Source organism: Gymnoscopelus microlampas (genome assembly GCF_963454915.1).
Source record: "Gymnoscopelus microlampas genome assembly, chromosome: 20".
Classification (NCBI taxonomy): domain Eukaryota; kingdom Metazoa; phylum Chordata; class Actinopteri; order Myctophiformes; family Myctophidae; genus Gymnoscopelus; species Gymnoscopelus microlampas.
Window position 1 is genome coordinate 39,933,908 of NC_139957.1, and position 23,927 is coordinate 39,957,834.

The 23,927-nt window shown below is 42.1% G+C and overlaps 2 protein-coding genes across 9 annotated transcripts in view; both read right to left on the reverse strand.

Annotated features, from left to right (window-relative positions):
- The window catches only part of mgaa (MAX dimerization protein MGA a), a 47,662-nt gene extending 35,985 nt beyond the window's left edge, over nt 1-11,677 (reverse strand). For 5 of the 8 annotated variants that reach the window (XM_084045538.1, XM_084045535.1, XM_084045539.1 and 2 more), the window contains exons 1-6: nt 11,558-11,677; nt 6,086-7,214; nt 3,326-5,585; nt 2,878-2,980; nt 2,271-2,396; nt 1,380-1,508 (exon numbers count right to left, since the gene is read on the reverse strand). In XM_084045538.1, the coding sequence (XP_083901664.1) occupies nt 1,380-1,508; nt 2,271-2,396; nt 2,878-2,980; nt 3,326-5,585; nt 6,086-7,167 (3,700 nt within the window). In that variant the 5' untranslated portion in view covers nt 7,168-7,214; nt 11,558-11,677. Of the gene's footprint in view, nt 1-1,379; nt 1,509-2,270; nt 2,397-2,877; nt 2,981-3,325; nt 5,586-6,085; nt 7,215-7,990; nt 8,023-11,155; nt 11,215-11,557 lie in introns of those variants that run through there. The other 3 variants (XM_084045536.1, XM_084045534.1, XM_084045533.1) reach the window with 3 other exon arrangements.
- A 9,351-nt stretch (nt 11,678-21,028) lies between these two features.
- tyro3 (TYRO3 protein tyrosine kinase) overlaps nt 21,029-23,927 on the reverse strand; it is a 40,234-nt gene continuing 37,335 nt past the window's right edge. The window contains exons 18-19 of the mRNA XM_084045468.1: nt 23,664-23,800; nt 21,029-21,832 (exon numbers count right to left, since the gene is read on the reverse strand). Coding sequence (XP_083901594.1) covers nt 21,298-21,832; nt 23,664-23,800 — 672 coding nt within the window. The 3' untranslated portion in view covers nt 21,029-21,297. The remainder of the gene's footprint in view (nt 21,833-23,663; nt 23,801-23,927) is intronic.

Here is a 23,927-nt window from a genome sequence, read left to right on the forward strand (position 1 = left end):
GATGCGACGTGTTGTGAGCTTGTAGATTGGCCATTTTCTTGTAGATTGGCCATGATACTTTGGCCATTTTCAAATAGCCAAAGTATATACGTATATAAGGCTAAAGTGGTGCAATGCATGTTTTGTAATAAATCAAACTTTACACCCATAATGACATGCCCAAAACAGGGATGCCAGGTTACTTCATTTTAGTAGTTTTTTTTTGGTGACACCTCTTGTAGCTAGAAGAGAGAATAGAGTGTGCACACTGGTGATGCTGAAAAAGCTCTTCTGTATTTTATTGCGCCGTCATCGTTTCAATCAGATCTTCATCAGGACATATATATCACTAGAGGTTGTGGCCGATATGCGGCCCTCACATCTAGTAGCCTACAATTTAGGCTATATGCCATTATTACAATTATTGTGGTCATGCACATGGCTACATATTCAACGACAAACGTGATGCAACAACAGAGGACACACAACAGATGAATGCAGAGACACACACACACACACACACACACACACACACACACACACACACAGTGCAACAGTGTCTGGCAAGCATGGACGCTTGCGTCTTGCACAAAATAAAGTAATTTTCCTTTTCATTACTGTCGCGATATATGGCGTTCCAAAGCTCAAGTGTCCTGTGTGCGTGCATGTGTGTGTGTGTGTGTGTGTGTGTGTGTGTGTTCGCGTGTGTGTGATCGCACGTGTGTGTGTGTGTGTCGGGGCTAGGCAGAGATCGAGTCACAGGAACAGACGGCTGGTATTTTTGGCTAATCAGTTTATTTTGTGTGCCTTTGTGGGTTACTTAATCGCGTGTGTGATGGCGTGCATGTGTGTGTGTGTGTGCGTGTGTGTGTGTGTGTGTGATCGCGTGTGTGTGATCACGCATGTGCGTGCGTAAGAGCCCTTCTGGGGCAACGTAATATGGGTCACGATAGAGTGGTGTGCTACCGAGCCAAAATATGGCCCAAAGAACGAATACAAATGTATGCTGAACAAATAAACGTACACAACCCAAAGGCTACAGCCATGATCGATTTTTAGGCTAAATGTGTAGGAAATTGGACACGTGGTCTGCTAGAACATAGCTGCAACATAACTGAAACTAAGAGTCCTACCCAAACTCCGCCTCTTTGCAGATAATCCGGAAGTCTAACCACTAGGCGATTTTACTATAGGACGATGTATATGATACATATACATCATGATGTATAATATGTTCTGATGAAGATCTGAATAGATCGAAACGTTCGACGACACGATAAAATACAGCAGAGCTTTTTCAGCATCACCAGTGTGCTGACTCTATTCTCTTTTATGATGCTAGTCTTGCACCTGGGCCACGGATGTGCGTGCACTACCTTCCTCATAGCTACAGGACTCACCTTGAGACAAGGGCAGTGTCTCAGTCAGCGGTTCCAGGGGGGTTCCTGGTGGAGGGATTGGTAGACGAACTCCCAGCCATTGCAGGTCGATGGTCAACATGGGGTCCAGCAGGTTCAGCTTCAAGCCAACTTGTTTTTTTAAATGCATCACGAACAAAGAAAGACCGAAAAATGTCCAGATTCAAGGTTAAATAATGTATTGTCCTTTTAACCATGGTTGCTATAGGGTTTTCTTTATGCTCATGATACATTGTGATAAATTATAGTCTTGTGGCACCAAAGGGGCAGCTATATCAGATGGTATCTGTTGACTGGGTTCATTGTTAAAGCTGCACTATGCAACTTTCCTCTTCTACAAGTGCTGACATTTTTACCATTGAGCTGATAGAGCCTGCCTGCTTGCTCAGGGGACAAATTGAATCTTGACCTATAGGTCTAGGTGAGACATGACCTTTGACACGATCTAAATGTCTCAATAGAAGAGCAGGGAGACAAAATACAACCACCCAAATTGTATAAGTTATATTGTATGAACATAGTCTACCATACCGATTGGACTAAATGTAATTTTATTCATTAAGAAAAGGTTACATAGTGCCACTTTAATTATAAGTTGAGCCATGAAACAATTGCTAAACTCTTGTAATGAAGCTGTTTGTGTTAAGTTCATATTAGATCTCTGACTCAATATATAACATTATATTGCAGTCTGGTGGTCGAAAGGTCATGATTGGCAAAGATGCACCCAGATCAACTAGGCACGCATCTGTGTTGGCCTTGTATACAGTATAATGACAGTGTTGCAGTTTATGAGTGCACGTGTAGGCTGCCCAATAACTCGTATACTAATTAAAACATTTTGAGAAGTTTGTGTTGCAAATGAGAGCGTACCTTCTTGTAACACAGGATGTATGACCTGTCTGTGTTTCATCAGCTTCAGATCTTTCAACAAAAGCTGCTCCAAGACCGCTATTCTCTCCAAGACCGCTATTCTCTCCTCTAGGGTCTCTGTTTTAACTGCGCAAAGCAAGATTCTTGAAATCATTTCTCTCATGTAATTATACTCATAACCAGTGGTGGAAAAAGTAATCAAATGTTTTACTTAAGTAAAAGTATCAATACTGCAATATAGAAATACTCTGTTACAAGTAAAAGTCAGAAATTCAGAATTTACTTGAGTACAAGTACAAAAGTATTGGCATCAAAATGTACTTAAAGTACCAAAAGTACAAGTACAAAAATATTTGAAAATAGCCGATCTACAAGCTCACAAAGCGTCGCAGCGCGACGCGTTGTGAGGTATAAAATAGGGCTAAAGTGGTTAATGTATGTTTTATAATATAATAATTTATATCTGCAAAGTAACTAGTAAAAAAAACATGTGTTTTTACTCCTAATAAACAATATCTCATATAATATTATGTTTTTGTCACAACAACGTAAAACATATGATTTTCTATCAATCCCAATGTAAACATATTACAACTATGTTGTTTACCGTTCGTAGTGGCTTCAGGGGACTCCTGAGGTTGAGGTTGTTGAGGTTGTGCAATTACCTCAGGAGACTCAGGGGCATCCCCAATGTGAAGTTTAAGTGCTTCCTGAAATGTGAGGCTTGTGTTTACTTTCATTGAACAAGTTTATGTTTAGACTGTGAAAATGTGATGATCCCTTTTACATATAACAATCAAATCATAGGCAACTTGATTATGGATTAAAATAGCTCAACGGTAATAATCTGTAATGTTCTGTCGGTTCAGCAGTATTATTGATGTGAACTATGGGATTGAACGTTTTGCATTATTTCAGTTTAACAGTATAAAACGCAGTTCTTCTTTCACACCACAAGATGGCACAATGTAGACAAAAATATAGACACAATTGTCCACTATACTGTGCATATTGCAACACACATGAAAGCAAGAAATAAAACATTTTAACTTTACCTTTGATGTGAAAGAGACAAATAGCTGTTCCTCGACTTCTTCAACACTGGGTTGCATATTAGTAACTCTGGATTCGGCCTGATCTCTGACTTCAGCCTGATCGGTCTTCCGAGGAGGCCTTCCCCTTTTCTTCTTGTGTTTCAGGGGTCTGGTGTCTGGGGTTGGTGGTACTTTTTGAGAAGGCAGTGTTTGTGTGTTGGCTGAAACAACAATAGGAGGAGGACAGGGAACAGGTGCTGCTGCCTCTGGGTTTGAAAAGTCCACCTCCATCCCAAGATCTCCATCAGTGGAGAAAAAGTTCATGAGATCGCTAAGTGAAGGTGTGGGTGACAATGCATCACCGTCTAATGAGGAAAATGCTGGAGACAGCGGGGATGGGAGCGCAAGAGGAGACAGGCCTGCAGGGAATGGCAATGACTGATCATGGTCTGTGGGGGAAGGGCAAGTAGCGCTGTCCAGATCGTGTAGGCCAGAGTGGGACTGAGGCAAAGGCAACAGTGGGATTGGTTGAAATGATGTAAATGTGGTTAAGAATGGGTCGGGTGGAGGTATCACCGTATGCCATTTCAACTTATGAGTGGGGATATCGACACGGTCTGCTGTCTGTGTACGAGGTACTGCTGATGGTTTAGACCCTGTGGAAGCAAGGTTATGTCCAAAAGCTGCAGAGATATCCAGGGAGGGTAAAGGATCTGGTGAAGAGGCAGGTGACAAAGGCTCAAAGCTGATCGGAGAAGATTCACGGAGCGAGTGGGTCCGTCTTGTGAAGCCTGGGCTTTGGATTTGTGTAGTAGCAATTGTCTCTGTGAATGGAAGGACCGGGGCAGATAATACTGTGTCAAGGGGTGATGATGACATTGGATATGTTGAAGCATGAGATGAGGGGACAGTGGATAGAGCTGCTTCAGAAGTATGAAATGACTGATTTGTGCTTGGTAACACTGGTGCACAATCTGGTAGTAATGATTCTGGGGTCACACTTTCAGGGATGGGGGCGAAGACTGGACAATCGTATCTTGGTTCCAATTGGTCTGCTGTTGGAAGGCCAGCTTGACCCGAAGGACAGGAAACCAGACCACTACTTTCATTTGCTGGACCAATGACATTTGCTCTCTGTCCTACAATACACCGCTCTGAAACATCAACAGAGGCCTTGCTGGCAAACTGTGTGACTTGACTAATGCAAGCCTTTGATGGATCAGCAAGGACAGTGGAAGGATCTTTGACAGAACCACTGGAAACTGTGCTAGCCTGAGAAGATGTGGACAGGGATTCAGGCGGCAATCTTGACGGTGATTTCAGTCTGTTGGTGTGCCTGGGTTTCAGCGCATGCTGCTTCAGAAAGAGAGCGAGGGCAGGCAGAGGCCCCCGCACAGGCTGTTTGTGTGGTTTTGGTGTCTCTTCTGATGGGATTTTCTGATCGTCGGATGGCGTTTTCTGGTCTTTAGGTGGCGTTTTCTGGTCTTTAGGTGGCGTTGTCTGGTCTTTAGGTAGCGTTTTGTGATCTTTAGGTGGCGTTTTGTGATCTTTAGATGGTGTTTTCTTATCGTTAGGTGGTGTTTTCTGAACTTCAGATGGTGTTTTCTGAACTTCAGATGGTGTTTTCTGAACTTCAGATGGGGTTTTTTGATCTTCAGATGGGGTTTTCTGAACTTTAGACAGTGTTTTGAGATCTTTAGACTGTGTTTTCTGATCTTCAGATGTTTCTTTCTGAACTTCAGATAACATTTTGTGATCTTCAGACAGGGTTTTGTGATCTTCAGACAGTGTTTTCTTATCTATAGATGATGTTTTCTGAACTTCAGATGGTGTTTTGTGATCTTCAGACAGTGTTTTGTGATCTTCAGACAGTGTTTTCTTATCTATAGATGATGTTTTCTGAACTTCAGATGGTGTTTTGTGATCTTTAGATGGTGTTTTGTGATCTCGAGATAGTGCTTTCTGATCTTTAGATGGTGTTTTGTGAACTTCGGACAGCGTTTTGTGATCTTTGGATGGTGTTTTCTGAACTTCAGATGGTGTTTTCTGATCTTTAGATGACCTGTTCTGATCCGTTTTGTTGTTGTCCCGGTCCACAGAGGTGTTTAGGTGTACTTTTTTCACAACATAGTCGTTGGTTATAACATTTACTCTCCCCGTAAAATACTTTGCAGGTGCCTTGGTTTTGATGCCCATTTCCTCCCGGTCGCATCTTTTCAGTGTGACGTGAGCCTCCCGAATTAGTTCAGAAAATAACTTTTGTGTTGGACGAGCATTACTGCTGTGGGGGAACAAACAACAACAAATTAGTGCTAAATCGTTTTAGGTCTCATTCTACTCTTGTAAACATCAATCTCGTTAATGATTCAGCCGTCTATGACATCTTACACATTTGCTCATACCTTTAATGCAAAGTCACTCATTCATAATTTAATCCATTTAATCATAATGTGTGTGCTTATGGTGATCCAAAATACAAAATCCATCTATCATAGAAGATAAAAGAAAAGATATGAACCATAAGGGGTAGGGTATTACATGTGCAAAAAAGTTCAATGAAGAGCATAACAGAAGCCGACAAAAAAATGTGCAATGTGTAAAGCTCTCAAACAACGGTCCTAACATAAAAAAAGTAAATGTTTGCTTGACATATATTGCTGGATATACTACATAAAGCGGTGTTCTCTCAATTCGGTTATTCACCAACTTCGGTGTTTAATATACTATTATGACTAGTTAGGACACCTTTATCAATACATTGATTAAATATCACGTTCTTACCAAGAATGTTCTCCAGTGGATACGTTAGCAGACTGGTCTTTGTCTGTAGTCGTCTTCTGAGGGACTGACGGAGGGCTTTTTTGGTCCAACACTTTAGCACTTCTGGGCTTATGGTTTGCCAGTAAAGACTTCAAGTTCCTTTTCATAGAATTCCCCTCCTTAGAGGTTGAGCATTCCTCTTTCTTCAAGTCTTTGCCCGAGATTGACTTCAGCTTTAGACCCCATGAACTCGACCCACCCTCCTTCAATCCTTTAGTGAAAGGGTTGTAGTCAACTTTCAGCTGGGCAAACCTTGAGTTCTGATAAGCTGTTACCGCAATAAACTCTGTCTGGGGGAAAGTGAATGTAACGTGCGGGCTGCTGAGTTTTAAATCTTTAGGCGATTTGTCAGATGGAAACACATGCAATCGTGGTATGTATTTGTGCAATGCATGCAAGACAAGCATCCCCTCCTGGTCTGAGACACTGTCAGTCAGCTTGAGTTTGTAAAAGGACACTGGATTCTGTATCCAGTGTTGACCTGTTGCTGGAGAATCTGGATGGGCAAAGGGACTACTTTTCACTTGCCGTTCTGCTCTCCCATCTCCTACCCAATCTTCCCCAGTCCACTTGTAATGGTTGCTATCCACCAGTTGGATGTCGATCAACAAAGAATACTTCTTAGATGGCTCCAAGCCAGCTAGGCGGAAGCGGCAGTAGGGAAACATCCTGCTACCTTGCTTGCTCAGAATCATCTCCGTTTTACATCTGAAGAATTCGTTCCACATGTTGTTGTTATCTAGTGTGACCTCAATGCCTTTGCAGGTACTGTCTGCTGGCAGATTCTCCAAAGGCTGCGTCGTGGGAAATGTAGCAGACACTTTGACCATGTCCTTTTTTGAGGTCATGTGAGATCTAGTTTTTGTCAGCATCTTTGCCTCATCTCCATTAACAAGAAGGCCTTCTCCCATCCTGCCCTCATGCGCCTTCCCAGGTTTCATGACAACAAAGGGACTAGATTGTGAGTCCGCTGCAGATGCTGTCGGGGCTGCTGCCCCTTCATCATGACGCACCATTCCCCTCTTCTGCCTCGTAGTAGCCATGAACAAGTCACAGACATCTGAAGGCTTTCACTAGTCATACATGACTCCTAAAAAACAGAGACAGTTATTCAGAAAGACAAACACCTTGTCCCATAATCTCAAAGGAAAATCTGTAGTCATCTGTAAACTGGTTATATGGCTAGAATGAAAACCAACTCAATTCTAGGTTCTCAGGAGGTGAACTGAAATCAAATCCATCCATTAGAACTTCAGATTTGAGAATAAAGTTGGAGTTGATATAGGAGACGTTTAAAAAAATGATTATTACACAAGAATGTTCTGTTCAGTAGGTAAAATGTCATCCCACCAAGAGAAGACTGTTCTGTTCAGTAGGCAAGATGTCATCACACCAAGAAGAAGTGGCTACAGCGCTAAACTGGAACTTCCAGTTCTAGCCCATAAAACTGGCCATGTCTACAGAGGTTAATCGTCCATAAAAGCTAGTAATAATATAGCCTATGGGCTGCAAAATTGCTAGCCGTTAACAGAGAACATTTGGGAGGCACAAAGGAAAAGGCTGTGGGGTCACTAAAATCACTTAACTGAATTTCCCTCTGCATCAGTAAAGGTATGTCGGTCTGTCTATCTATATGGTTCATTCTGCAATCTGCATTTGATTATGCATTATCTTGTGTGGAAAGCTGACATTTTGGGTTAGGTTTCGGGTGGCGGAAAAGGTCATGGGGTCACTGAAATGGTTAGGGTTCATACTCCAGGGAAGATGAATGCGCTTCTCCGTAAGTTACATGGCAATCCAGCTACAGTATTCAATTTTGAGATCTCTTGTGTGTGTGTGTTAAATGTTGGCCCAGTGTTTTTTAACCTTGTATTTTTGACGATCTTTGGAGAGCCATGGGAGCAACGATGTGTACAGGGATGTAAACAAAGGGTGTCTGGGGGGTGGGTGGGGTCTCCACTATCCACCGGAACAAAAATGTCGTAACCGCGATCGGCCATCTTGTTGCTATCGGCCGTTGAAAAAGGCTTGTTTTCACCAAAAAAAGAAGAAATCCGGCTAGATGTGTTTTTCTACAACTCATAATATAGGAGTGGACGGAAGTGACGTTTTTTGGGATGACGTCACATCCGTCCATTCCTTCTCTCAGAGTCAAGGGATCATTCATTTTTTGAGTGGTGCCAACCACTCCTACATTTGACTTGACCTGTCCGTGTGTCCGTATGTCCGCCCGTCCGTATGTCCGTCCGTATGTTTGAGCACGGCTGATTGGTCAAGCTTCACGTGACATTTGACAATATGTTGTCACGTATCACGTGACAACATATTGTTGCTGATTGCAACACAAGGATGCAACCAGTTACACTTTCAAAGGCACCACTCTCTTCACACTGGGTGTTTTTTAGCGGCTATAAACACATTATAAACACATATCGATGACAAAATGTATCAAAGGCGCCGCTACCTTCACACAGGGTGTGATTTTTTTATATTGATGTAGATCTACGTCAATGCGGTCAACGGTTGAATTTGAAATTACGTAGATCTACGTCAATGGCGGTGAATGTGTTAATAAAGTATTAATTTATCAATCAAAACCAACAAAGAAAAACGTCCTTGGGGCACTGTCACCAGCAGGACTAAAAACCCTCACCTGACTCCGTCAGATGGGGCGGTATTGAGTTCACAATACAGCCTCCATCTGGGATCACTCAGAGATTGGAGTTTACACCGACCCGCGCCCAGTCAAACAAATCAGTGGCAGCTACGGGCGGGATCTTGGCGAGACCGGATGTGACACCATCGAGAAGCTCCTATTGCATTGTAGTTCTTTCACTATTCATCATGGCTGCTACCACGAACAACAACACTACAAGTTGCGCAGCTACTATACGTCATGTAGACACGTCAATATGATTGGTTGGAGTTAGCACGCCCAGACGGTGATAGACAGGCGGTCCCATCCAATCACCTGCCAAGTAGCTTGAAAAAAGGGACCGCCGTCTTGCAGCAGTTGGGCTACCGAGATCCCAGATGGAAGTAGGTTGTGAAACAAGTGAAGCAAGCTTTTTTCATCTGGCGGAGTCAGGTTATAAAAACCCAACTTCAAAATAGAACAAAAAGCATTATATTGGTGAACTAAATCTAATTTTAAAGCTACACAATGTAATGTTTAGTTTGAACAATCTAGCCAGCCAGTAAATGCCAGTCAATTTAAATGTTAAAAATAACAGAAATGAAGGTTGACATCTGTCACAGTCAGGATGTACCGGCACGGAACTACATAAAAACTGGGTGTTTCACCCGGGGACCGCCCCTCTAGCCGAGTCACGGCATGATTTGCGATGCAACGAAACCGCCGCAGAACGTTGCAGTGAAAAGTTGCAGCATCACGAATCATTGGTGTGGAATGAATGGGCTTCACTTACGAGTGTTGTGTGCCCGATGTTAGTTCTTGTTGGCTCACATTGGGTCGTCTTGTCAAGCTAAACTAAGCTAGCATAGTAAGTGTTTATTACTACTAACGCTGGAAACCCACCAAAAGAAGTGACGCTCACTCGCTTTTAATGTGAACGCAAACTGCGAGTGCTGTTATCACCAAACGTGGCCACGACGTGCCTGGGATCAATACCATTTTCTGATTCGGTCTGAACGTTACGTCAAGTTAGGTACGTTGTTTGGTTCATTTGGTACAATAATCGTTTGGTATGTCCATTTTCTATTCTAACATGTGGCACAACTAGCAAGACTAAATTTATTCACATTATGTGGGGAACAAGAACAATGCGACGCCAACTGGAACCAACCACCGGAACCACGATACTTTTTTCTAAACCCGATCACACGGCTAGTTTTAGAACGAATACCAGGCTTTCCTCCGAATTAGAAAGTCTGGTGACGCAAGATTAGGCCACAACAGGACATCTGTCTGTTCTCAATGAGAATGCGCGTTGACAAACTTGTTTTTCCGCCCGAGCGGAAAATACATAACTTCACGTGTGCGAGTGGAATGTCCGTGCTCGAACAGTGAGAACGGCTATAGACCAATTATTTGTTTACCAACATTGAGACTGGATGCACAGGTGATTGTTTCATGCAATCAATTCTCAACCTGTTGTTTCGGGGTGCGCTGGTTTCAGCACACCCCAACCCCCTCTTGTGTGTTGGCTAGTGCTGCGCGCCCTAGCGAGACCTGACAGAATGGGTTTGACGCTTGCGCAGTATAACGCATGCAACCAGTGTGACGTCGTCTGTTAAGGGGTCTATATTCATTAACATAGAGTGGGGGGAAACAGTGTCCGTGCGCTTATGCTTGAGCGCCTGCCAGGTTCCTAGCGTTACTGTGACTTATCTTTGCATTAACCTTAAGTTTAAACCTACAAGATACCTCACATCTAGTTCTAACTTCAGCCATTTACAAAGTTAACATTTACTGTAGCAGCCTGCATTGTACCTTTATGCAAACCACTGATACGTTGAATGTTGACATTTCTTAACCAGAAATATATTTCATATCAATATACAATTTAAATAAATAATGACTTATTCGCAACCTACTGATATGCAACTCGACGACACACAATACCATCGGCTGCTGTGGGCACTGGCTCACCTAGCACTCGCACGGTTTGTCAGAACCCTGCACTGCAGGGTCCTGACAACCGTGCATCCATCTTGTTAAACCACACCCGCCCGGCTGAAACACCCAGCACAGCTAGCAATCAGCTAGCTCAAATACGCGATTGGAGAGCAGAGATGGTTTGTTAAGTGCAGGTATAAATAAAAAAGTTATAGTTAACCTAAACCACGTCAGTCTCATCTCAAACGGCATGCTAGCAGGCATCGTTTTTGCATCAAGGGTAAGAGAAAATCAACAGTAACTTCCCCGCAACCAGTTGAAAACCGAGATCTGCATAGACTTGTTTTGCCTCGGCTCTTACACAATAGACCAGTTATTTTGAGACTCCTGTAAATAGCACAACACTGAAACCGAAGGGCATCAACTTAGTATTTAAGTAGCTAGCTACCTACCTACAAGACTTCACCAACAGCATTGACCTGCACACAGTGCATCCACAAGTAACGTTAGCTTCTTCCCATAGCAGCCATGGTCGAATAACAGGCCTGCTCAACCCACAGTTCCCATGTTATAACTCTCACTGCATTTCTTGAGCTATATACACAGCAATAACACACATTCTACCATCCTTTAGTACGCCTGTTTGTCACGACATCATATCCAACATGGCGGTTCGCAGATCAAAGATGGCGACCGAGATGCGCAATAACCCCGAACCGTTGGCACGTGAGTGCTTGCTTCAGCATGTATGCTTAGCAACCGGACCTCAGGTTGACCCATATAATTACCCAAACAGCTAAACATACACAAGTCAACATGTCTGTCCAGGTACCTCTCAACTACACATGGATTACCTTGTGACACATCGGTTATGATCACGTAACGTCGACGGCGCTGTTTTAATCCACGTGCTATCGTCTATTTTTTTCCCCCATTCGAAAAAGAAAAAAAACAACACACAACATGGAGTCTTTTTTGGGGGAGGTGAACAGGCAACCATGCGCGAGGCTCGTCACGTGACCAGAGACGAGACCGCAAGTGGTGCGCGCGCAGGCTCCGGTCCGCCATTTTGTTCCTGTGTCGTGGTTCAAAAACAAACCCCGGTCGGTCTGTCAGTCCGGTCCGGTCCAGAGAGAGACTGCCTGGCACGGCACGGTACCACGCAGCGGAAAGACACCTAAAGCGGGGGACCCCCTCTCTCTCTCTCTCTCGGACGCAACCAGCGGTGTCGTCTTTCAACGGTCGTGTCGGTTCAGGTTACCGGTGTTTTTTATCCGTTTAAAAAGCACCAACGACGTCCGTTTCCGGGACGCTTCGAGTCAAACGTCAGTGCTCAGTTTCAATGTCTGGACGGGTTTTTTGCAATACAAATCCACACGCAAAAACATTCCGTGACACATTGTAAATTATTCCAATCCTCTTCCAACCTGTAATGGTAACGTTTCAGCTGGAAGCTACAGCCTGTTCTCCACAGCTAGAGAGACCATTCACCGGGTGACCAGACCACGGCTAGTGTTGGGTTTGTTTAAAACGTGTTTATGACCGTTGTATTGTTCATAATGGTCGTTACTGCCGTCCGGAGCACATGGCTCTGCTAGTGCTTTGTTGGAGCTGTGTAGTGAACCGAACCTCGAGCTTCCATTTTAAACTGCAGTGCGGTTATATTCTTTACATTTACACAGCACTATAGACACGTACGACTGATGTGCATCGCACCCATGTTATTATAGTAGTTACATGTTTTAGGACATCGATTTAGTGTTCTACAACAGTAGTTTGATGTTAGGATATTGGTTTAATGTTGTAATGGTAGGACATTGGTTTTAATGTTGGAACAGTAGCCTAGTTTAGTGTGTGTGTGTGTGTGTGTGTGTGTGTGTGTGTGTGTGTGTGTGTGTGTGTGTGTGTGTGGGGGGGGCATTGGTTTAAAGCCCTTAACTTGCTCAGAATCCTTAGTTTATCTCCCCTTAAATATGTTAGTGATGTCAGGAACAACTAATATCTATCTACCCAGTCAAAATGCCTAGTCAATGTTGTCAGTAGCCTACTATAGGCCAACTGTATTTTCTGGTGTAAACTATAGCTAGGGTTTTGATGACACTGATGCGCATGGCTCTGTATGTCATATACATTTCAACAGTACAAAGTTACACGAGATATATTACAAGAGATTGGAGAGTACTCAAATTGATTATTTTACTGTTTGTACTGTCATTTCTTGACGGACTATGTCATTCCAATACAGAAATGAAAAACACTGGACTGTTTGACAGCACTGCGTAGCACAAAATATGAAATAAATACAAAATGATATGTAAATAGGAGACAATCCATAGGCATAACAACTGTACATAGCCTACACAGTCGTATGGGGGATTACAGTGAAATCTGTATAATCCACACCTCCGGACGTTCCGGTATGTCAGGCCACAGATTCTCATCCATTATTTGCACACACTTATTTAACTCAAGACCATGTTCATATTGTATGGAGCACAGATTCATATATTGACAGAATACAATAAATAACAATATTCGTAAGGAGTTACAGATGATGCAAAAGGCATGGCTGAGTGAAAACCTATGTGATACCCACTATGCAGTTACCGTTATGCACTATGCATCATTTGAACAAGGGAACGTTTTTCAGAAAAGCACTCAATTTACAAGAGTGCAGGTAATTTCAACATAGATGGGTGAGTTATATTGTACTTTGGCATATATATTCTCATCTCATCCACATCACAACGACAGATCTCTGCTTCCCTTGCAATGCAGCATGGAAAGTATCTTTCAGAATGTCTGATCCAGCAACTGCAGGCGTCTGCTGTGTTGTCCTTTCACATGCATCCATCCATGGCAGCCAGCAGGCTCACCTGAATACCTTCCACCGCTGAGTAGGCTACAACTCCTCATACTAATAGGGAAAGGAGTGCAGGAATCAAATTATTGTGGGGGGTCCCCAGATGCAACTTAATCTCCATTGTTTTCTCACTCAACAGAAACAAACTAACATTACAGTAAGTGTAGACAGGGTATCTATCTGCACATTTCTAAAGTGACAAAGTGATAAGCCAATCTACAAGGCGTTGTGAGCTTGCCGTTAGTCTATTTTCCTAATATTTATCCGTGGAACCCTCAAACTAAATGTAATGCCTGCAATCCCAAGTGCTTGTCAGGGTGGGGGGTCCCCAGTTCAAATATGATTATTTTGGGGGGTCGTGGCACTGAACAGTTTGGGAACCCTTGCTGTAGTGGGTCTAATGTTATGACAACTGGTTCACAAACAAACATGACAACTCCTGGCTCAACCATTCTGCGATATGAAACAATGCCTAGATGTTTTGGCAGAGAAGACTATTCAGACAACCAGTATAATACATTTTGATCAACATGAAATAAACACCTGATGATGCAGGATGATAATGTAAGGAAACGACAGACAATTGTGCATAAATGTGCCAAAGCATTTGCAATTTGTTACAAAATAAATAGCTGTTATGATGAAGTGACTAGAAGATGTGGAGGTTGGACAAGTAGTAACCGGGAAAGCATCTGTCGATTTTTGCTTTTGCTATTCAAAAATAGCAGATCTACAAGCTCACAGCGTGTCACTTCGTGTCACGCTGCTAGCTTGCACATCTGCTATTTTTGAACATTTTTAAGTGGTTAATACATTGTTGATGAAATGTCAATTGACTATGTAGACAGAACAGCATTTGCATGAACATGCCAAAGCACTTACAAAAAGAAAAAGAATGAGAAATCGCATTTATGATGACTGCACAACACGTTTAAATAGATTATTAAATTGAGGTTGAACAAGTACTTTAGATCAGGGGTCTTCAACAGGGGGTCCTCAGAGTTACTAAAGGGGGTCCGCCGGGGTTTTTTACCTTAACCACTTGAACCCTAGCATCCCTTTTCTGAGGAGAACTTTAGCCAAAAATAGCAGATCTACAAGCTCACAACGCCTGTTGTGAGCTTGTACATAGGCTATTTTTGGCAAGGAGTTATAGGTGTAGAGGGAAAAAAGAGCAGCATAAGTTTATCTGAAACATAATTTTATACAATATAGAGGGGGTCCCTGCTTCATCTCTCTCTCAGCTAGGGGGTCCTTGGCCTGAAAACGTTGAAGACCCCTGCTTTAGATCATGAGAAATGAAATGTACCCAAACGTATAAATGGAGTACATGTTGACGTCATTGGGAGTGGCGTCTTTTCCAAGGTCTCCATCTTGAAGAGTAGGAGGAGGAAGAAGAACGTTGTTTGTCTCCTGGAAGAATACCTTCATACGTCTCGGATTAAGATCTTTTTCAACCCCTCAACAAAAAAAGAGAAGCTGCTCAACTGAAACCAGTAGCAGTGGAAATAATCATCGTGCATGCATGCTTGTATTGTCTGATTATTATCTGCATGGCTGGTTGAATTCAGTTGTAATTTACAAACGAAACGACGCTTCGGAGGTTCTTTTTTGTTTGGATTCACGACGGTCTATTTCACACAGGATCAGCTGTTCCCACTGTGTGTGTGTGTGTGTGTGTGTGTGTGTGTGTGTGTGTGTGTGTGTGTGTGTGTGTGTGTGTGTTTTTGTTTGTTTCCACTTCCAGGTGTTTTAGTAGGATGTGTGGATGGATGTGTTGCTGTAGCCTGTCATATCTGGTTGTTGTTGGATGGATGATGACATACAGTCTTAGATTATTGTGGTTTATATTTCTCGTTTAAATGGAGCGGCATCCCATTGTTTTTGTCCTTTGTTTCATTGGTCCCACCCCCCATGTGGTGTGTGTGTGTGTGTGTGTGTGTTTGTGTGTGTGTTTTATTTGGATCCCCATTTAGCTACTGCAGCAGCTACTCTTCCTGGGGTCCACCACACAGAAATAAATTACATTACATGAAAACATTTTACATGACAGTATAAGAAAACAGTTCAACTTAAAATACAACCAAATGTTTTTGTTTTTTTAATCGATCGATTATATGGTGTAAATCCTTGCATAATTATTATTTCTTGATCACAACAATCATATATTCTACTAGGCCCAGAGGCTCTGTATAGGCCCATAGAAACATTAAACAGTGTGCAGTATGTGTTAGCCACAATCAAAAAGCAGATTCCATGAGATGTATATTCTTTTTAAAGTCAGATTTGCTTGTAGCCTGTATGAGTTGTAATGGAAGACTATTGTGTGTGTGAGTGAGTGTGTGAGAGAGAGGAGGGGGGGGCGGTCTGCAGAATGCCAATGCAAAGGGAACGGGGCCTCAGGACCATGTTTAGGCCCTGCGAAAATTTGTGTTTTTGTCGAACCGAACGTTTGAATGGTAACCTAAAACCAGTGTTGCCAAAATGTGTGAGGGAAATAAGCAACCAGGTCTATGAAAACGAGGCCAAATGGAGCATTTTAAACCTATATGCTGCGGCTATTTAAGAATAGTCATCTACAAGCCCACTCGTGATGCGTTGTGAGCTTGTAGATCTGCTGATTTTCAAAACAATCTAGTTCGAGTCCCGTTCCCGACGATCTTTGCTGCATATTTCTCCCCATCTGTTTCTGTCTCTACTGAAAATAGACCCCCAAAACATACTTTAGAAAAAAGCCCAAATAAGCAACCACACTTTAGAAACAAGCCCAAATAAGCAACCACACTTTAGAAACACGCCCAAAGCAACTGCACTTCAGAGACAAGTCCAAATAAGAAACTATACACATTAGAAACGAGCCCAAAAAACCGCAAGCCGCAACTAACCAATATTTACAAGCAACCGAACAGAAAAAGAAGCCCAAAGTGGCTTATAATAAGCGGACATGGCAACACTGCCTAAAACACTTCTATGTCGCTCAACAACATTGTGTAGGTAGGATATGGATGCAGTCTCAGGGAGGGGGAGGAGAGGGGAGTGAGGGGAGGGGAAGGAGAGGAGAGTGAATGTTCTGTGACTGTTTTGTCCAGACCAGAACTAGCCTCCTAGACCCGAGTCCGATTCTACAAATATCTGCTAAAAATCCTAACAGGTTTTTGAAAAAACTTATGTTGTTATAATATCAGTTGTTCTCAAAACGTTTTCGTAAGGACCACCCAATATTATATGTATTTGGCCGTGGACCCCCCCCCCCCCAGAAGCAAAGATTTGTTCCCTTTAAAAATATATATATATTCGAATATTTGCACAAATGTTCAAGATTAAAAATAAATAAATAGCAGATCTACTTGTATATCTTCCATTTTTGAATAGCCAAAGAAATCTAAAATGACACAGGTGTGTTCCCGGTCTTAATGGCCCTATGTGTGTGTGTGTGTGTTTCCCCCCCCCCAATAAAATGGTATTATTTTAAGTGAAATACTTTGCAGTTTTAAGGTACTTAGTGGTTCTCAAACACTTTCGTGCTGAGGACCTTCATATTTTGATATCACTACCACTTGTTGGTTGGTCAGCATTCATGAATATTAAAATATGGCTTTAAGAGCTCAAGCTGTTTGTTTTGCTGGGAATTCCCCCCCTCAAGAACCCAATTAATGGGGTTCCCCGGAGCTCACTTTGAGAAGCAGTGGTTTAAAGCACTGATGATGCAGGACTGCTGCTCATCGACTACAACTATAAACAAAAATATGTTTTTCTTTTCAAACGTGCATCTGAATATTTTTCTTAAGAAATCATAAAAAAACCCTACTCATAATACTTTATTCATGTGAGTAGAACACAGTTCTGATGACAGATCTGAAGCCAGTTTGTAGAGGTAAGAAACATGACATTATTATACACGTCTTCAAGTCTAAAAGGTTTTTGAATTTAACTCAGGTACGGAAAGCATCGTTCAGACACATCACATATTACATAACAATCAACTTCTATAATATTAAAACTTGGTCTCCCTTGATATATCCCAACAACACACACGAAAAGGTCCAATAAAGATTATTATCAAGGACATGGTTACTTCAAGCGTCTTGTATGGACGTGAAACTAGTTAAACCAGCCAGTTGCCTTTCTTGGCAGCCAAAGTAAGTAATATAAAATAAGTTTCAAATACACAATGGCTATATACCTGGTACAGGCGCTACTACTGTAACTGGCTGGCAGCTATAAGAGTTATCTCACGCCATCAATAACAACCATCCCATATCTACAACACAATATAATATACATCTATAGGTACAGGAGACTGACACATAAGCCAATATTGGCATATTAGTGTCAAAATTCAATTATAAAACATTTAATCACAGCTAGGAGAGTAGGTGGTCCCATTAAAACGCATCAAAGTTGAATTATATAAACAGGCCTATTCATTATTAGCGTGCATCATACTTCAGCATTGTTAGGGATCCTGAAATGATAAGTGAGTGGTTTTTCACAAAGCAGCGAATATAAATGCCCAACTTCTACAGCACACTTTGAAAACAGTGGTTGGTTCAGTTCATCATTTCACAGTGCCTCAAATTAATCATAATAGTGAGCTTCTAATGAGGTTATCTATTCATAATGTGAATAAATCATCATTGGCCTTATGGTCAAAATACAAGGAATGAGATATATATATATACATATAATAAGGCATATTCATTATAAGTCTAATAAACGTTGAATCTGCTACATATGTTTACATGTCGGTCAAAACCAGTGGTTTGAAGTGACAATTAAAAATGGGGGACGGGGTATAATCTCAACACAGCACAAACTACAGTGTTTTGTCAGAGGAAGATGTGTTGACATTAAATATGATAAATATTTAAATAAATTGTTACTCCAACACAGTGGCATGTGCCTCAGGCTGCAGACATTAGTGACCCACATCCAGGGAATGCCCCATGACAGGTCTCTCTGTTCAGGACAAAAGGCCAAACAGAATGGAGGACCAGGCGTAGATAATTATTGGCAAGCTTTCTATAAATATATCCTTTTGACTGATCTTGTAATCTGCTGTGGTGTGAGTCAGTCTGTGATAAAGGCCATAAATTGTAGTGATTTGATGAGGAGTGGGTTATAGTTACTTCATGACATGTTGGTGTAGCTGGTTTATGGATAGCTTAGCTTAAGTGCTCAACTGGATGTGCAAAATGCAACTGCAAAAAGGCATTTAAACTGCTCTACAAAGCCAACGAGCAGTTATACCGTGTGCCTAGTAAAACCAGAAGTGTCTCCTGTTTATCCAAAAGTATTGTTGGTACATAGGCTAAGTGGATAAGATATAATTTAGTAGCATTTCTCATTAGAATTCTTGGTTGATAAGAAAACTAAATCCAGTTATAATAATGCATGACCTATAAAACACCGGAAGTTATTGTGCTGGTTGGCTTCAGGAACCCTCAGGTAGGTACCATACCGCTGCTGCTGTCCATATTCAAACTTTTTGTTTTTTCATAAATTAACAGCCCCTAGCTGCCACTTGATACCACAGCGTCACACAAAAGCATAAAAAGTAGCAGATCCACAAGCTCGAAATTGAGCGTGTAGATCTGCTACTTTTGCCATTTTTGAATTTGGATCCTGAAAAGTAACAGTTTTGGACATATGAGGTTTCCGCCTGACAGACAATATGGAATCTACGTATCTCTATTAAGTCTAATTTATACTCTATTGCTTGCCAATGAGAGTATAAATGAGCTTTTAGTCATGTTCTTGTTAAATACGTAAAGCTCTTCTGATGGTAATAATTGCCATAGTGTGTTTATAGCAACAGGGGTCTGACCCGTTGCTATAAACAGTAACAGGGGTCCCGTCCCCCCGTCCCCCCCCGTATGTCCAGCTCTTTGGTAAACAGAAAATATATTTTCAGGTCTGGATACCAATTTTTACCCAATCAGGAGGGAGAGCCTTTATCAGCTTCATTTTGAGGGGTTAGGGTCTTCCAGTTCCAATTTTGTCTTCTCACGTTTTTTTGTTTCATCACTTTCGAATTTCACATTTTTCCCTGTATTAGTTGTCGTCTATCCTGATTGGATACATTTGGTATCCCAACCTGAAAATGTATTTTCTCTTTACTAAAGAGCTGGAGAGATAGAGAGAACCATGTTACTGAACAAACACTCTATAGCAGTGATTACTATCGGAATGTAGATTTTAAACTCATTTTTAGAAAAAATAACACTACCGTTAACTAGCATTGATAATCTAATCGGTTTCGAGTTCAATCACTCTGAGAAGCATGTGGTTGAAATGAGCAACCACATGCTCTGTCGGGTGGAAACCTCATACCTCATATACTTTTCATGATTCAAATTCAAAAGCAGCAGATCTACAAGCTCAAAATGTGTCGCTTCGAGCTTGCGGATCTGCTACTTTTGATGCTTTTGTGTGAAGTAGGGAGTTAATTTACGAAAAAATCACAAAGTTAGAATATGGAGATAAGAGGTTTCTGCCCGACAACAGCGATATGTGTATCAGTGTTCATCTGGACATGTGCAAAATCCTAAATATATACATAAAAAAGGCAACGTGCAGCAGTCCAAAGGCACGTCATCCCTAGAAGAGCCTGGACCCCGAGAATCACTTCACCTTCAGTGGACTGTCTGTAGAATACATACATACGTACATGCTCTCTCATCACTGTTGTCCTGCTGGCTTCCATTTCAACCTGACTAACCAGGGACCTAAATGTGATTTATACAAGTGCACACACAATCTATAAGCTCGATCTAGGTTATTAAAGTTGACTATAACCAGATAAAAATGAGGCTTTACCAAAAAAATATATAACCAACTGCAACTGTATTTTGTGTTTACAAAACCAACTAAAATCATAGAGAATATAGCTGTAGATTTCATCTTTGCCAATATTTCCTAAAAGCCAAATATGTTTGGGCGAATATGAAATGAATACTGGATACTTTGAATAGTTAATATGGTATGTTTTGTTTCTCTGCAGTGTCTGCGGTAATAGAAAACAAGAAGTCAACAAAATAAACCCTGGTCGCGTTATGAGCTTGTAGATTGGCTATTCTTTGTACGCGACACTGGCACGCAACTATGTATAAATCACTCTCAACCCCTTAAGACCTGGAACGCGTCTGTGTCATTTTAGATTACTTTGGTTATTCAAAAATAGCAGATATACGAGCTTGTAGATCTGCTATTTTTTGCAAAATCGTGAAAATTGGTGCAAACTTTTGAATATATATACTGTATTTTTAAAGCGAACATTTGTAACTCAAATCTTTGCTTCTGGGGGTCCCTGGAACAACATATTTTGAGATGGGGGTCCGCGGCCAAATACATATCATTTTGAGTTACAAATGTTGGCTTTAAAAAATATATATACAAAGATTTGCACACATTTTCACGATTTTTCAAAAATAGCAGATCTACAAGCTCATAAGTGCCGCGCTATGAGCTTGTAGATCTGCTATTTTTGAATAGCCAAAGAAATCGCGGATTTCCCGGAATTGAATGGGTTAAAAGTAGGCCAAACGTCTGGATCACCAGGTGAGTAGACAGCTGTCTAGCAGTGATGTTTAGTGTCACTGGCCCCGCCCCCGGTCATTCATTGGTCGTTCAAAGTATTCAAACCGGCTGGTTCAGGGGGGTCGTACAGGTGGGGGGGGCGGGGGAGTGGCAGCACGTGGTCCATCTCTTGTCCAATCAGATCAGAACCCGTCACACGTTAATGACGGCATCGTCCTCTTCGTCCCTCAACTCCTCCTGTAAGGTGCCCATGGACTCTCCTCTGCCACCACCTCCTCCCCGGGTCACCTCCTCCGTGGTGGGGGTGGTGGTGGTGGTGGTGGCGGCGTCTTCCTCCTCGCCGCCCCCCACGAAGGTGTTACGGGGTCCCAGAATGTACCTGTAGTCTCCCCCGATGGCAAACGCCGCCCCCGAGGACACCATCAGCCAGTCCTTCTCGCCGCCACCGCCCTCCATGCCGCCACCGCCGCCGCCACACTGCCACGGCACGCCCCAGGGGGGCTCCTCGGGGCCGGAGCCGGGAGGGGGGGCCCCTGCTACGGCTCCTCCTCCTCCTACCCCGCGCAGGTCCCTGTCCTCCCCCTCCAGGTTGACGTAGAGGAGCGCCTCTTTGAGCAGAGGAGCCGGGGACAGGCTGGCCCACAGCGCCTCCAGCTGGCCGACGAGCTGCTGGAAGCTGGGCCGGCACTTTGGAACGGGACTCCAGCAGCTGTGCATGATTTCATAGCTGAGAGGAAAAGGGAGATGGAAATAACATGCAGTGGTGGAAAAAGTATTCCGTTTTTTTTACTTAAGTACCAATACTCCAATGTAAAAATAGGAGGTAGTGGCTCAGAAGGTAGAGTAGCTCCCCTTGGGAACCGAAGGTTACTGTTTCGATCTTCGGCTCCCCCTGGGTTAGTGTTGAAGTAGTCTTGCGTAGCCAGACAACTGTTCCACAATCTCCAAATGCTATATTATACAGCAGGGGTGGGCAACTTTGATGATGGAGAGGGACACTATATTTCCACACTCACTCCAGAGGGCCACATTGCGTATTTTTTTCGTAAACGAATGCTGTACCATTCTATGTCAAACTAAAGTAGCAAAAGTAGCCGATCTACAAGCTCAAAACGCGTCGCACCGCGGCGCGTTTTGAGCTTGTAGATCGGCAACTTTTGCTACTTTTGAATTGGAATCCTGAAAAGTAACATTTTTATTGAATTCCAAATGCATTTATTTATCCTTATGTTAACTTTATGAACTTAAATACAAATACATTGGTCATAAAAAAGACAATAGTATTTTAATACTAGTCATTAAGCTACTAATTTAGACTGAAGTAATTAAAGCGGGTCATGTTTGCATGTTTGGAATTGTAACAGCTGAAATCAATAATAATAGAAGGTGGGGGCCGCATGTGGCTGTTATACAGTATAGAGTTTGGAACTACACCTCCCGAAATCTGAGAACGGAAGCTGTCATCTATTCGTCATTTCCGTTCACAAAAATACATTAAAATGATCTATACATTTTATTTTAGAATTTCCATTTCTAATAAGCAGAAAGCTATACATCTCTGCTGTCGGGCAACTCCCAAATGTTCATTTTTCAGGAAATGAAAAAAAAAAAGAAAAAAAAAAGTTGAGTTAGGTTTTGTTCATCATTGATAAGAACATCTAAATGAACCTCCAAGCTCACAATGAGGTTGGGGGTCAAAAGGGGGTGGAGCCTGGAGTCAGCAAAACCAGCTAACTCCACCCCCCCTTTGGTGGACTTAGCTGGGTTAGCAGAACGTTTGAGGATCCAATGGAGTTGGCTGGTTTTGTCAGAAGCACTTTTTAATGCTTTTCGTTGGTTTATTACAAGTGTTACGGTGTGCTACACTGATATTAATAGCAAACTATGTTTATTTCTAACAAATAATGTAGTTTCAATTTACTGCTTGTAACATACAGAGAAACCTCAGAACTGTTCATCTGCTTAAAGGGGCTACACCATGAATTTCATTTTTTTTTAGGTTTTTAGTATTTTTTGGGCTCCCCAGTGTCTCTTGTACCCCAAAAAATATTTTTTTTTAACATTCAGTCATTCATTCTCATTTCAGAGATTTCAGAATGGGCGTGTCTGAACAGGCCATTTCAGAATGGCAAGGCAAGTGACATCACTTGCCTTGACTTTGCATTGATGATGGCCAGACAGAATTGCTCAGTAGCCCCCCCCCTGCCCAAAAGGACGTTTTGGTATTGCAGCTGAAAAAGCTTGGAATGACAGACAGTCAGATTGTGAGAAAAAATATCTGGATGTTTTTTAAGCTTACAACCTGTTTTTTTAATTCATGGTGTAGCCCCTTTAATATAATCCACTCAAATCACAATCTGCATTCACACATGTTTTTTGCTTCTAACTGAAACTATTCTATATGTATACGTCAAACGTTCATGATTGTATGTTTTATTATTAATGCAAGTGATTTATGATTTGTATTGTGAACATCATAACGGAAAATAAATGATGAGAAATGATAATTGTGTTCATGCATGAAGTGAATGTATACACGTGACGCTAACATGACTTACATGTCGTCCCTGCATTCGGGAGGCTGTTTAAGTCGTTCTCCTTTGATGAGGAACTCGTAGATCTCAGAGTTTTCTACTCCAGGGTACGGAGTCTGACCGACAGACATGATCTCCCACATGGTCACTCCAAACGCCCACTGGAGGGCGACAGAGAACAAGTGAGATCATTCAAAGAATGATTGTCTTTGGTTAAAATAAGTGTTAAATAGCTCTATATTCTGACAGTAGGCCTACTCCTTGCTATAGAGCAGGGGTCTTCAACAG